Consider the following 14,293-nt stretch of genomic DNA (forward strand, 5'->3'; position numbering starts at 1 on the left):
GATGTTGTTATCTGATAGAGTTTGTATACAGTAAAGGATTGTCATAAATGTTCAAAATTTAACTTCTTACCACATAAAACGAACACTCTTACTATCTCTCTCCCTATACATACTTTGAATAATCATGACTTCTTTTGGGAAACTCCCTCTTTAGGATGAAGTAGCTTATGTTTCATTACCAAAGATGTTGAGGAAGGTTTTCAGTGTTCTGGGTTGCCCATATAATTTGAACTACCTATACAGTTCTGAAACACGGCTCCTCCAGCTTATGACAGTCTAATGGAATTCTTCTTTTTCTTCTTTTTTAATCACAGAAACAAGGACCAACTAATATGTTTTTGCGTCATCTTGTCCAAGATGTCAAACAGGTAACTTAAGTATGAAAGTCAAAAATACTCTTTGCCTAATACCTTAGATTTGAGATAGTTGAATGAAAATTTATAAAATGTGGGTTTGGATTTTGTTGAAAACTAACTTACTCTTTAATCACCAAATTTCACTCTTTTAGGGTTTCTCACTGTTTCTGTTTTTAGTTCATTCCATCAACTAAGTGACAATAGTAATGAGAAACACGTATCCGAAGAAGCGGTTCAGTGACACAATGCTTTACGTAAAACCTTGAGTCCAGTTGTCATCACAAATAAACAAACAAACAAAAAAAAACCCAAACAGGCCAGATCTGGGGGTTCGTGCTTATAATTCTAACATTCAGGAACTTGAGGCATGAGGATCCAGGTTTTAAGGGCAGCCTGGGCTACATATTAGACCCTGTCTCAAAAGTCAACCAAAATAAATGAAGAAACATAAGCAATGGGCCAGGACCCCAACAGATTATATCTATCACACAGCCAATGAGAACAGTAGCTGCACAGGCTTTTTGGGAATGTCTAGTGTGTGATTTCTGATCATTCTCTGTTATCCTTGTTTTGAGCACCAGTGTCATCTTAGGGATCCAGACAATACCTCTGTGTGTCTGAGCCCTGTTGCAGGGAGTCAGGATGGTCCAACATCCTTGCTTGTGTTTTTCTCAGTGTTCTCATTGAATGCTGAGTAACATGCAACTTGAAAATTTAAAGGTCCTTCATTTGCTGTGGCAAAAAGCTACCCACTGTACATTTTAAGAGCTCTCTCATTTTTTGGGTTTGGTATCTCGTTGGATAGTGTGTGGACTTTCTGCTTCTGTTGACTTTCTTGGAGAGTCAGATGAAAGAGGGATATTTACTTGGCAAACTTACAGTAAGCAAAATTGTCTGCGCTGATATAAATTTACGTTACACTGACTTGAGCTGTAGTAAAAGGACTGGCCCGAATTCTTTCCTGAAACTCTGTCACAGTATGCTGAAGAGAAGGAACTGATAAGTTAAATGTGTTGCCTTCTGAGAGCCTGGAAAAAGTGATAAAGGAGAAAAAAAAACCGTGAATCCTCATTCTTCGTTGTAGCACACCCTTCTCTCAAGCTACAGAATAACGCTCATCGACATTGGCCTGGTAATAGAGTATCTCATTGGTGGAGCCTACCGAAGCAGCTACACCAGGAAAAACTTTCGCGTTCTCTACAATAACCTCTACAGAAAAAACAAGGTAAAATCATTGAAAAGTACCCCAGTGTGTGGAAGGGGGAATTGCAAAGTGTGGTTTTAGGAAAATGGCTTCAGTGATGGCCCTCCCATCTGAGGGCACATGTTGCCTGCTGTCTGTACAGTGCTCTGCAAAAAAAAGGGTTTGTGAGCTGGCATGAGATGAACACAAAGAAACCTTTTAGAAGAAACAGATTGATGGGTGAAATTACCCACAATACGAAGCGGGATGCTGTGCTGTATTGACATGGAAGCCGTGTGTGATGAATCTGGTTTGAGAGCAGCTGCGATTTCTTTTCTTCCTTTTGAAAACAAAGAGATCAAAGGTCAAACTCTTGATAGATTTGTTTCTATAGACTAACAATGGCCTCTATAGTCCGGAGACTGCACATTGGGGTAAGCGTGTAAGGATTATATTGGAGGATAAAAAAGAGTGTGAACTTACAAAAAGGAAAGGTTTTGCAGATGAGAGTGTATTTTCTGTCATAGTTTTGGAAGACCAAGATGATAAAGAGAGAGTTGCCATCACAGATCAGTAGTCAGAGGAGCCTAGTTCTTTTTAGAGATACAAACACCAGACAAGGAGCACTGGACACTGACGTAGAGAGAAAAATGAAAACAGAGAGGGGCGGTGCTCAGAACTCAGAGTGGGGTTCTGCAGCAACACCGAAACCTTGTCGTGGGTGGGCAGGTATGAGATTGGAATGTGGCTTGGGAGGAGATTCCATAAAGAACGCGGGCTTTGCAGCTGCTTGGGACCTTTATAAAGCATTGGGAGAAGTGCTATCCCATCGTAAGTTTAGGAAATGAACTAAACAATCCCCACAAGACCATGCAAAATATGGGAAACCACATCTCACGTAGGAAGTAATCTTCTAATGAGGTTTCTGAGGCCAAAAGACACTCAGGATCAGCTCCTGCCTTTGAAAGGAGCGGCAGTACTGAGTGGCAGTGAGGACAGGACTGCTGTGTGGCCTTGGGGAAGCTGGTTTGCTCTTTAGTAGGAGTTCTCCATTCCTGCTCGCTCTGGAAACAGGCCATGCATATGACACATCCATTTCACCAGTGGCTTTGTCCTGAGTGTAGGTGGCGGTGTTTCAGAGCAGACCGCAGTCGGACCACAGTGCTAACACGGATGGAGTGTGGAGTCAGAGTGGCTTGACATCAAATCCTATTTGTCTCTTTACTTGGTTTACAAAACGTAATCTGTTCAAGCCAGGCGATGGTGACGCAAGCCTTTAATCCCAGCCCTGGCGAGGCAGAGGCAGGTGGATCTCTGTGAGTTTGAGGCCAGCCTGGTCTACAAGAGCTAGTTCCAGGGCACCTAGGGTGCTTACACAGAGAAACCCTGTCTTGAAAAACAAACAAATAAACAAACAAAACCCAAAGAAACAAACCGTGATTTGTCTGTTTCCACTCTCCCATTTTTAAATGGGCATACTATTGTCCTATTCGCAAACTTGTGAGAATACCCAAAACCCTCCATGTTCTCATTACAAAGCAAACTTTTAGTGACTTAATTGTTATTCCTTGTGATTGTCACCATGTTGATATTATTAATTCTGTTACAATAATGATGAGACTAACATGGGCATTGGCACTGGAAAGTCTTGATGTCATTTATCTTGTGTTGATGTTTTACCCATAGCACACAAACTGAAGGAGAGTAGAGCTTTCCAAAACCTGGGGTTTGTACCCTAGGCTCTCATGGCAGTCTCTGCAGACTCCTGCTCCTCCTAGTTGACACTTCATTTGGTGCCCATGCAGTGGAAACCTTCCAGAACTTTCTAACTTCACCTTCGCCTTAGAGCTCTCTGTGAATGGAAACTTTCTCTTACCAAAACTGTAAAGTTTGATTGCCTGCTTTGAGCTTGTTCCGTGGCTAATTGATTTTAAAAGAATTTCAGCATAGGAAAGGAACTCAGGGGCAGAATAGGAGACAAAGGAGTGTGCTCTCTAACAGGTCGGGAAATAGTACTTAATGCTCAACAGACAGAGACGGGGAGGCTACTGAGTGAGGAATCTCCAGACACGTTAGTTACTAATCCTGGACCAGACAAAAGTGTTGGGTGTTTGAGAGGACACGTATTTAGAGTCATCATTGTCTGGAAAGATCATGTTTTCACTACTATAATCTTTTTTTGATCTCTCCCCTTTGGTTTTCTTTAAAAAAACAAAATAACAACATATAGCAGAGTGTGAGCAGCTTGTCTCAGAGCCTTTCCCAGCATTCTCTCCACCAGAGACATTCCTTGGGAAGCAGAAGTGACTCTTCGGAAAGCACCTCGCATTCCCAGTTCTTTAGGACTGCCCAGCCCTACAAATCCAAGGTACACCGCTTTGTTTGTAGAGTTGCACATAAAGTTGCTGTTGTAGACTGAGATGGCCCTTTCCTTTGACACTTGAGAAAGGGAGGGGCTAATGAAGAATCACCGCCCTGTACGTTAAACAGACGGTATAATTCACAAGTGTCACCTCGGTCACAGATGTCCTTCAACAACACGGAGTGCTGACAACCCAGTGATTGTCTGAGCTTGCCCCTCAGGCTCTCTTCCTTGTTCCCACTTCTGCCTCGTACAGTTGGTGACTCAGGCAGGCTGTGTATGCCACGGTATTAAACATTCATGGTTATTAGCCTCACACTATGCACTTAACTTCCTTGCTCAAGCCTGGTTGGATATGAGGACCATCCCCTTTATAACGCTCAGTTTTGGGGAAATGGTCCTTTTGTATCTTCTTTTCCCTAACCAAGTCTTTCTTGAAGTTAGTTGGATTCTAATTTTGCAATATAGCAAAGGTCATGACTGTGTGGTCTTTAGCCTGCCCTTCTCTGGGGCAGAAAGCTTTTGCCTAAGTATTTCCGTGGAAATCATATACTAATCATATACATAATAGTGTTTGCTATGATGCCTCAAATGACAAGTGCTTATTTTAAAACCTTTATTAGTCTCCAAGCATTTTGATGAGCACTTGGTTGGACTGGGGAGGGGAGCAGGTAGAGGTAGATAAAAGAGTGACAGAGAAATGGTTCCACATTTCTTAAGGTGCCAACTATGATACTGGACACTGAAGCAGAGACAGGAAGCCATACAAAGGGACACAGGGAGTTTGAGTGGCATGCTAGTTGAGCACAGGGTCAGTTTGCCAGGGGGATAATGCTCATTGTTACCAGAATAAAATAAAGCAAAGAAACCCTTTTGAAAGTATGCAGGCAACACTAGTGATGCTCTTCAAAGGAACAATGACAAATCAAGTCATTAAGGTAAAAGTAGAGAATATTTAAAATAAAAGTCTTACTTACCCAAATAAATTAAAGTGCAAATTGTGCTTGCTGGTTTATCTTAGCGATATTCCACATGCTCTTGAGACAAGGACTCCACAGTCCTTAAAACAGTCGGGACTGTTTTTAAGCTTACTCCTCATGGCCTTTTAAGTCCTGTGTTGTAGCTCAATAAAACATGCTTTTAAAAAAATAGTTCTAAGAATTGAACTCAGGGTTTTGTGCATATCAGTTGGCCACTCTACCACAGAGCTACAGCCCCAGCTGATTGCTTTTGCATGCCGGATACAGCGGGCACATCGTCAGTTTTACTGGAGAATTTGTACTAACAGTTCCACTACGGTGGATATCTGGGCTTTTTGTTTGTTTGGCTTTTTTTCTTCAGTGCCAGAATCTAGCATAGGTAGTAATTGTCCTAAAAAGTATCCCCGGGAGGAAATGAGGGGAATGGAGAAACGTGTATAGCTCAATAAAAACAATTTTAAAAAGTATCCCTAGGATACTTGCTGTGTTATATTTAGCAAACTAACATGCACTGGAATATTCAGGACTTGGTTCTCCTTTGCTATAGGACAAGCCTGGAGACTCTCATAAATCAAAGAAGAAGTCAAAGGACATTCACAGCCTGTCGGAGGACCCCGAGCCAGTTGGCTTTGTCTACCCATACAATGAGCTGCTGGTGTGGGCTGTGCTCATGAAGAGGCAGAAGATGGCCATGTTCTTCTGGCAGCACGGAGAGGAGACTACAGTCAAGGCAGTCATTGCTAGTATTCTCTATAGAGCCATGGCCCGGGAAGCTAAGGAGAGCAACATGGTGGATGATACCTCGGAGGAGCTGGAAAATTACTCAGAGTAGGTCTTCCCTCTTCACTTCACACCAAGCAGCAACACTTTATAGAAAGTGTAGACACTGCTTTCTCCTTCACTTTGCCATAGAATAAACAGATTTGCTTAGAATTGTATACTTTAGTCAAGCATCCCCCAAGGAACAGAACCAGCGTATCTATGGTAGGATCCTCAGTTTAAGGCCTTCAAACTGGGGGAAGCTGTTGCTGTTATAACTGTGGAATCTTCAGACTGCAGAACCTGGACTGCTGATGTCTAGGGCGCACAACAGGTGTCTCACCTCTCAGGGGCAGAGTTCAATTTACTTCCGTACTGAACCTTTGTGGGTTCCTGGAGGACCAGGTGGTGGCCATCCAACTAGAAAAGGGATCTTCTTCGTGTAGCCCACTCAGACTCCCTGGAAACACGATCGCAGACACAGTGTGATACTGATTTCTAGGTATTCCTTGATCCTGCCTCACCCAGCAGCCAATGCTGACTATCACACTCTACACTTCTTGCACTCTTGTAGTAAAGGATTCCTGAAGATTTGCAGGAACTCTGTGGAATGAAGGAGAGAGGTAACCTTCCAGTGAGGAGCACTGAGTCCCAGGGGCAACTCTTTTTGCATTGTGTAGGTCAGCCGACTCGATTTTAGCCTTTAGTTCCTTAAGAAGAGTTAATGATTTTTGAAACAAATCGTGTAGAAAGCCCTTTGGAGCTCCAAAGTCTTCGATGTTGTTAACTTGGCTCCTTACCTTAGGTGTCCTTCAGGCTGGGGAAACGAATACACACATTGTAGTAAAGAATCAGAAGGCAATTGGTGGGAATGAGAAAGAGGAGAATTGCTTTCTTTAATTGGATTACTGAAGTCCTTGGGCGGAGGGAAGCTCAGGGAATGATGGAAGTTAATCTATAGCTTGATTGACAGACCTAGAGAATTTCTGGAAAAGAAAGCCTCCTGGAATTTCCTGAGGGCTTCTGGGTCTAGATTCTTAAGTCCTTAAGGATTTTATAAAAATAATAGTAGTAGAAATAGAAATATGGTGCCACAATGTTTCGTGGACACAGCGTTTCCAGTCAGAAATTCTCTCTGAAGTCGTATCATGTAGATTCACCCACTCCAGGATGAATATAGGACATACACAGCATGGAATGGCTTCCGACACAAACATTAAATTCTACTTTGGGCTACCAGGAAAATAGGACACACTGTCTACCTTCCGTTCCAGAGACAGATCTGCTTCTGAGCAGCTGTGGTAACTTCTGACAGCTGAGATGAATTGGCTGTTGTTTTTTTTTTTACATAGCCTTATTTTGTTTTGATCACACAGCCCAATTAACTGGTGTGTTCTGTGTGGCGTGGTCCATCTTTGAAGACATTTCTGGGGCTCTGACCGGCCTTTTGTGTTCTCTGTTCACCACTGTGTCTTCAGGCAGTTTGGCCAGCTTGCCCTGGATGTGTTAGAGAAGGCCTTCAAGCAGAACGAACCAATGGCCATGAAACTGTTGACCTACGAACTCAAGAACTGGAGCAATTTCACCTGCTTGAAGCTGGCAGTGTCTGGAGGACTACGTCCCTTTGTGTCACATTCTTGCACCCAAATGCTGCTGACAGACATGTGGATGGGACGTCTGAAAATGAGGAAAAATTCCTGGTTGAAGGTATGTTCTTTCTCTGTACGTCATATCATCAGTGCAGTGAGAAGGTCAGTGCTCCTGAGTTCCACATGGGTTGGTCCTCTGGCAAACAACACCTCCCTGCAGGTGCACGGATCATCTCATCCCTCAGGGATCTCTAAACGACTTTCCCACAGGGACTTTTCAAAACTTCATGATTATATTGCCCTGCCACTACAGAGCCATTCTCCTGTGAAGGCGATCAGTCACAAGCAAAGAAAAGTGACACTTCTCTGTGCCAAATGACAGTGTCTGAGCATTCCACAGGGGTTGGGTGCATAGCTCACGTATAGAATGCTTGAACAGCATCCACGGGCCCTGGGTTTGGTCCCCAGTGCCGCAAAATTAATAAATATTAATAGATAAGAAACTAGATAGAATTAGCAATTTTTACTGCATTCCTCCTCCAGTGTATTGCTTTAGGGACTCTGTGGTTGTTTAATAAGGCTCTCCTCTAGCAAGTGCTTACGCCATTCGCCACATCTAAATTAGTCTCTCCAGGTATCTAAAATCAAGGGCACCTAAATTCAATGCCCAAGATTTACGTTTACTGTGGAGCCTAAGCCTAAAGCTTTCCATTTGGTTACAAAGCGCATGTATTGATGAAGTCAATGGAAGGGGTTGTAGCTCAATGTTAAGAGCTACACATAACTGTATTTGGCATTTTAATTGTGTTCTCACAATTATCAAATACATAGTATATCTTAAAAAGAATGGCTTTGATAAAAAATATAAACATTTTTTAGTAGAGAAACTACAGAAATCTCAAGAAAATAATTATTGCATAAGATAGGAGAGGCTGTGTGTGTTTTAATTTCTGCCAATGAGATTAGAGAAATAAAATACCAGAGAAAAAGCCCTCATTTCCCAAAGCTCTCCTTTGATCCACTTTGACTTCAGAGGTGAAAGTGACGAAACAGAGATGGGATGGGTCTGCCTCCACTTACCCAGCTCTCTGGAAGCAGCAGCTTGTAAATTCCTGGTCATAAGAAGGCTGCAGCTGGGAGCCTGAGGTAGCACACACATTAACTTCCAGAAATGCGGACCCTGGGAACTTAGTGGAGTTTTGTCTTTTAAATACTTCATAATGTGAGAGGGGCGTGTGTGTGTGTGTGTGTGTGTGTGTGTGTGTGTGTGTGTGTGTGAGAGAGAGAGAGAGAGAGAGAGAGAGAGAGAGAAAGAGAGAGAGAGACAGAGACAGAGAGACAGAGACAGAGGCAGAGAAACAGAAAGAGACAGAGATTGGTTCAAGCAAAGCAAGTCTCAATGTTTCCCGCCAAACATGCATTCATTGGTTACTAGGCTAAGGCTGCTGGTTGTATGAAGTCTCAAGCTCCACCAACCATTATTCTCAGGCACCAACAGTCCAGTTATCCATGCCGACCTGTGAGCTTCTGAAGCACATTTGCAAACAGTTTTGTAATCCATACTCCCAAGTAACAAGATTGTAGGAGCACCATGGAGAGCTATGGAATACTGATTTAAATCGTGTAGTACGTCAGGCTCCAACCTCTCCTTGGGAGTAGGATGTCTGCAGTTCTGGGCGGTGGAATGCTGCTTCTCCAGGGCAGTGGGATTGGAGGTCTTCCCGGAAGTAGAATTAACAAGATGCTGCCACTGTGCGCCTGGCTATGGAGTTTTTACACTCAGAGGAGCAACATATTTGGGACAGAAATGACCATTGTGTTAGAACTAAAGCCTAGAGAATCTTCACAGACCACAGCTTACAGCCGCTCAGAAGGTCATTTTGGCATGGGAAAGAAAGCAAGGTTGGCAAGCCTTTGACTTCACCTACTAAACCAGTAAGGCAGGCTGGCAGGTGAATTTAACTTTTGGTCAGGGAACTGAGATATCATGCTAGTTGAAAGAAAGACAGAACATCCACCAAGTTAGATTTCACAAAATGTAGTCGGTATTTTAAGCTGTTTATCTTGAAAGGCTGTAAAAAGTGAACACAAAAATTCCTTTCAAAAGACTGTTGATGTGCAGAATGTGGTGGCCCAGTGAAGAATGCTTGAGCTGTTCCCTAGGTCTTCCTGGCAGATGACAGTTTATACATGATGGGAAGTGGATCTTCTATATTCTAAAAGTTTATGATATAAAAGCTAATATGTTTGTTTATATGGTAATTTCTATTTCTATTGTAGTCACCACAAAATAATACTTTATATATATTTAATGTTTTAAAAAAAGAAAATAATTTTTTTCATTATATATACCAATTCAAGTTCCCACTCCTTCCCCTCCTCCCATTTCCTCCACATATCCTTCCATTCCACCTCCATCCAATCCTCAGAGCAGGTAAGGAACATTGCCTCGTGGGAGGTCCAAGGCCTTCCCTACTATATCTAGGCTGATCAAGGTATCCATCCAAAGAAAACATGTTCCCAAAAAGCCAGTACAGGCAGTAGGGATAAATCCTGGTGCCACTGCCAGTGGCCCCTCAGTCTGCCCCAGCCATGTAATTGTTAGCCACATTCAGGGGGACTAGTTTGGCCCTATGCTTGTTCCTTCCCAGTCCAGCTGGTGTTGGTGAGCTCCCATTAGCTCAGGTAGACTGTTTCAGTGGGTGAACCCATCATGGTCTTGACCTCTTTGCTCACATTCTCATTCCTCCCACTCTGCAACTGGACATTGGTCCAGTGCTCCAATGCGGGTCTCTGCCTCTGTTTCCATCAGTTGTTGGATAAAGGTTCTATGGTGATATTTAAGATATCCATCAGTCTGACTACAGGGAAAGTCAATTTCTACCTTCCTGCTTAGGCACAGGTATCCCGGGTAAGCAAGTGTGATATATGTACTTTTAAACTTTTTTTTCAAGACAGGGTTTCTCTGTATAGCTTTGGAACCTGTCCTGGAACTTATTCTGTAGACCAGACTGGCTTCAAACTCACAGAGATCTGCCTGTCTCTGCCTCTGGAGTGCTGGGAAGAAAGGCATGTAGCACCAACGCCCAGCTGTATTTTTAAACTTTTAAGTTGGGACTGGAGAGATTGTACAGTGGTTAAGAGCACTGGCTGCCCCTTCTAGAAGACACAAATTTGATTTTCAGCACTGACATGGCTGCTCATGGCAGTCTATAGCTCCAGTTCCAAGGGGTCTGACACTCTCTTTTGGCCTCTGTGGGCATTGCATGTGCTGTTCACCATATTGAGCATAGATACACATGGAGGCAAACACCCATACACATAAAAAATTTTAAAAATCTTTGAAGTATATATATATATATACATATTTACAATTTTTAATTTTACTCTTTCTAAAAATTATATTTAATGTTTTACATGTTTTTTTAAATACACTCATTTATTTTTACTTATATGTGTGAGAGTTTGCATTCACGCATGTATGTGTACCACATGCTTGTGCTTGGTGCCAACAGAGGCCAGAATAAAGGCATCAGATCTTCTGGAACTGGAGTTCTGTTATCATCTGTTATGAACTGACATGTAGGTGCTGGGAACTGAACTGAGGTCCTGTGCAAGAGCAACCAGTGGTTTGGACCACGGAGACATCTTTCCAGCCCTTACATTTTCCTCTTTAATGTTAACATTGCATTCCACCATTAGGTTTTTCTATATTATCTGTCCGCATAGAGCTGGACCTTGTTACTTGGTGAGTCTTATTTATTTATTTATTTATTTATTTATTTATTTATTTATTTATTTATTTATTATTTATTGCCTTTGCCATCATCTGTGCACCAACTTCTCTCTGTCCACCTTTGCAGAGAGCTGAGGGACACATCTGTAGAACTGAAATAGATGTAGACTCTATAACTATATGTAGACTCGGGATAGAAACTGAGCCGGGAGTGGATGGGATATCTATGCACACGCATTCTTGCATCTGCTGCTCAGACAGTGCATGTGTCCTTTGTCCTCTGCTCATCCTTCGTCTCGTCTCCTTTGCAGATCATCATCAGTATCCTTTTACCACCCATGATTTTGACATTGGAATTTAAAAGCAAAGCCGAGATGTCACATGTCCCACAATCCCAGGATTTCCAGTTTACGTGGAATAACAGCGACCAGGATCTCAGTACCACCAAAGAAAATGCTTGTGCGGTGAGTACACTTCCGTAGTAAATTGGGTTTCCATGGTGTAACTGTGCACGGAGATGCACAAGCATGGAGCTTATCTGTAACAGGCATCTGTTCAACGGAACGTTCGCCTTGTTACTGTTAACGGGGTATTTATTAACCCCACCCCCGGTACACACCTCTCTGTGTGTAGCTACATTTCCCAGAATGGCTTTGAGTTTCTGGCCAGTGTTTCCATCCAGTGAAGTTACATATTACCCTGAGGCTACACATTACTCTAAAAGCCCAGGACTGATTCATCAATCAAGCATTTAATTCTCCCCATGTAATCCCCATCTCGTTATATACGAGTTAGGTAGAGCATGTAAGCAAAGTATCCCATTTCTGCTCCAAAGACAAAGTCACTGTGTCCAAAAGCTGTCTCAGCATTGCTCTGAGAGGGGCAGAACGGATCAGCTTACCACTTAAGGGCTCCATCAACACTGCCACACACTATGGTTCTCATCTGTAAGGAGACATTTAGAATTTGTGTTGATGGGCCTGAGAGAGTGGGTAAGGGTACTTGCTGCCAAGCCTGGCATCCTGAGTTCAAGCCCTGACCTCACACAGAGGAAGGCAAGGACTGACTCCGAGAGGTTGTCCTCTGACCTCCACACACACGCTGTAACACGCGTGTACCTCCCAAACAAATGGGACAAGATTTTTGTTGATCCTCCCATGTCTCATCCTTCTCGTCTAGTGACTGTGAGTAGTTTCGCTTGGGTTCTGGATGTGTGCTCTTCCCTGGTCTGACAGTCCCTTTTCCAGCAGCTGACTGTCACAGCCCAGGATCCAGGATGCTGGGATTGCTCTCTCTGCTCCCACTCTGACCATGACTCATAAAGCTGCCCTTTGCCCCAAGGTGCGATAAATATCTTCAGTGTAAGGTAAACACATACACTGAATGAAGTGCCTTTAATATCTTGTCTGATGTGCTTTGGCATGTAATGACGTATTTATTTAAATATTATTTATTCTCCAAGTACTAAATATGAAGGTTAACTCTGATCAGTGTTTTTTGGCTAACAGTTGTTGGTGCCTGGTTGAGCATCTGCATTCTGATACCCTGGAGATATGCCTCTTCCCTGTCATTAAGGACTTTAATTATTGCTCTTTTTTAGGTGTGTGTGTATATCCCCCTTTCTCCTTCCCTTCCTTCCTAGTTCCATCTTGAATACAGGAAGCCAAGTACCTTCTACTGTCTGTAGAACACACAAGGAATCTCTTAAAAGCCTGGGCTAGTCACATGGTTACATTTTTGTTGGTCCCAGGTTCAAACCTAGCAAAGGGAAGAAGTTCACTGATGTCCCCACCCCTGGAGATGTCACACAGGTCTAGCACAGAGGTGCTCTACTTGGGTGTATGCCTGTTTGATTGTACACTCCAAGTTTAGTTTGCTAGTTGAGGCTGAACAAGGAAGAAAGTTGTATAAGCCCCACCTACTTAGAATGCACACACAGCTCTCACAGGGCATAGGCGATAGCTTGTCAGTAGTATGGCAATCCCACTTTTGGCTCTCACGGATTTGGTAGAATGATGGAGTCATCACACTTGAAGGGTTTTGGAGAACTGGTGTATTTCTAGTGAAACTGTTCTCAAAGGGAACACAGTTCCTTCACAGAATTGCAGATAAATGTATGCTCTTAAAATTTAAATATAATATATATATATATAAGTATATGTGTTTGTGTAGTAAGTTCTTGAGACCCCCTGACAAGTGTCCTGCTATAACAGTTGTCGACATAGGTGGTTTAGATGTGGCCATATCAATTGATTAATTCAGTGAATATTTAAGTTAAAGCAGATATGGTCTCCACCATAATGAGCTTATTATCAGAAAAATATCAATGAAACCTTAGCATTCTTCAATTTGAGACACTCAGTGAAAGGGCTGTTGAAGTGCATTCTATTATGACTGGCTTGTGATCATAAAAAGTGGGTTTTGTTTTTACTCTTTGTATTCATCTTAAGCAAAAATTACTAACTACACTTGTCTAGCAATTTTTGCTTGCTGGTGGAGGCTGCTTGCTCATTTCCCAGCCGCCTAGACCTAAAATAATCACACAGAATCTAAGTAATTGCAATGGCCAATGACTCTAGCATATTCCTAGCTAGCTTTTACATCTTAAATTAACCCATTTCTATTATTTTATATTTTACCATGAGGCTCATGGTTTACCAGTAAGAGTCCCTGTGGGTGGCTCACATCTTTCTCCTCCAGGGGCTACGTGGCGTCTCACTCACTCTGCCTTCTTTCTCCCAGCATTCAGTTTAGTTTTCCTGCCTAGCTCTTTTCTGCCCTGTCATAGTTCCAAGCAGCTTCTTTATTCATTAGCCAATAAAGCAACATATATACTAAAGGACTTCCCACATCACTTGCTCTCTCTCACAATTTTGATTTACTTTTACCTGGCAGATTTGGTAGGCTATATATCAATTCATAATGAATAATATGTAAAAGTAATTGATTAACAGGGGAACATGGTTTACATTGTGTATTGTGGGAGAAAGATGGAGGCAGCAATCAAAACAGATGTGGTTTAATGTGTCTTGTGGTAGTAAGTTTACAAGCAGGAAAGACCTTCTTGTTCCCACAGGGAGCTGGAGATGGATTATTAGATACTGCATTTGCTCTGTGAGGTTTTAGTAAAACTCTCCCCACAACTCACTATCTCTCTCTCTCTTGTGTGCATTTTGCCCTGTCTTGCTATATTTCCTAGAAAGGAGTTTCTGGACTTAAGTGATATTTCCACCCCCCATCTCAGCTTCATGAATAGCTAGAACTGCAAGGGTACACTTCCATGCTAAGTCAGAATTCTTTTTGGAAGTTTCCATAGGCAAAATAATTT

General features: G+C 42.5%; 1 protein-coding gene across 1 annotated transcript in view; it reads left to right on the plus strand.

Annotated features, from left to right (window-relative positions):
• Positions 1-14,293, plus strand: part of Trpm6 (transient receptor potential cation channel subfamily M member 6) — a 114,763-nt gene that overhangs the window by 25,852 nt on the left and 74,618 nt on the right. The window contains exons 14-19 of the mRNA XM_075975251.1: positions 315-368; positions 1,441-1,581; positions 3,770-3,907; positions 5,429-5,709; positions 7,119-7,347; positions 11,277-11,429. Of these exons, the coding sequence (XP_075831366.1) occupies positions 315-368; positions 1,441-1,581; positions 3,770-3,907; positions 5,429-5,709; positions 7,119-7,347; positions 11,277-11,429 (996 nt within the window). The remainder of the gene's footprint in view (positions 1-314; positions 369-1,440; positions 1,582-3,769; positions 3,908-5,428; positions 5,710-7,118; positions 7,348-11,276; positions 11,430-14,293) is intronic.

The sequence above is a fragment of the Microtus pennsylvanicus genome, chromosome 5 (assembly GCF_037038515.1).
Source record: "Microtus pennsylvanicus isolate mMicPen1 chromosome 5, mMicPen1.hap1, whole genome shotgun sequence".
Lineage (NCBI taxonomy): Eukaryota > Metazoa > Chordata > Mammalia > Rodentia > Cricetidae > Microtus > Microtus pennsylvanicus.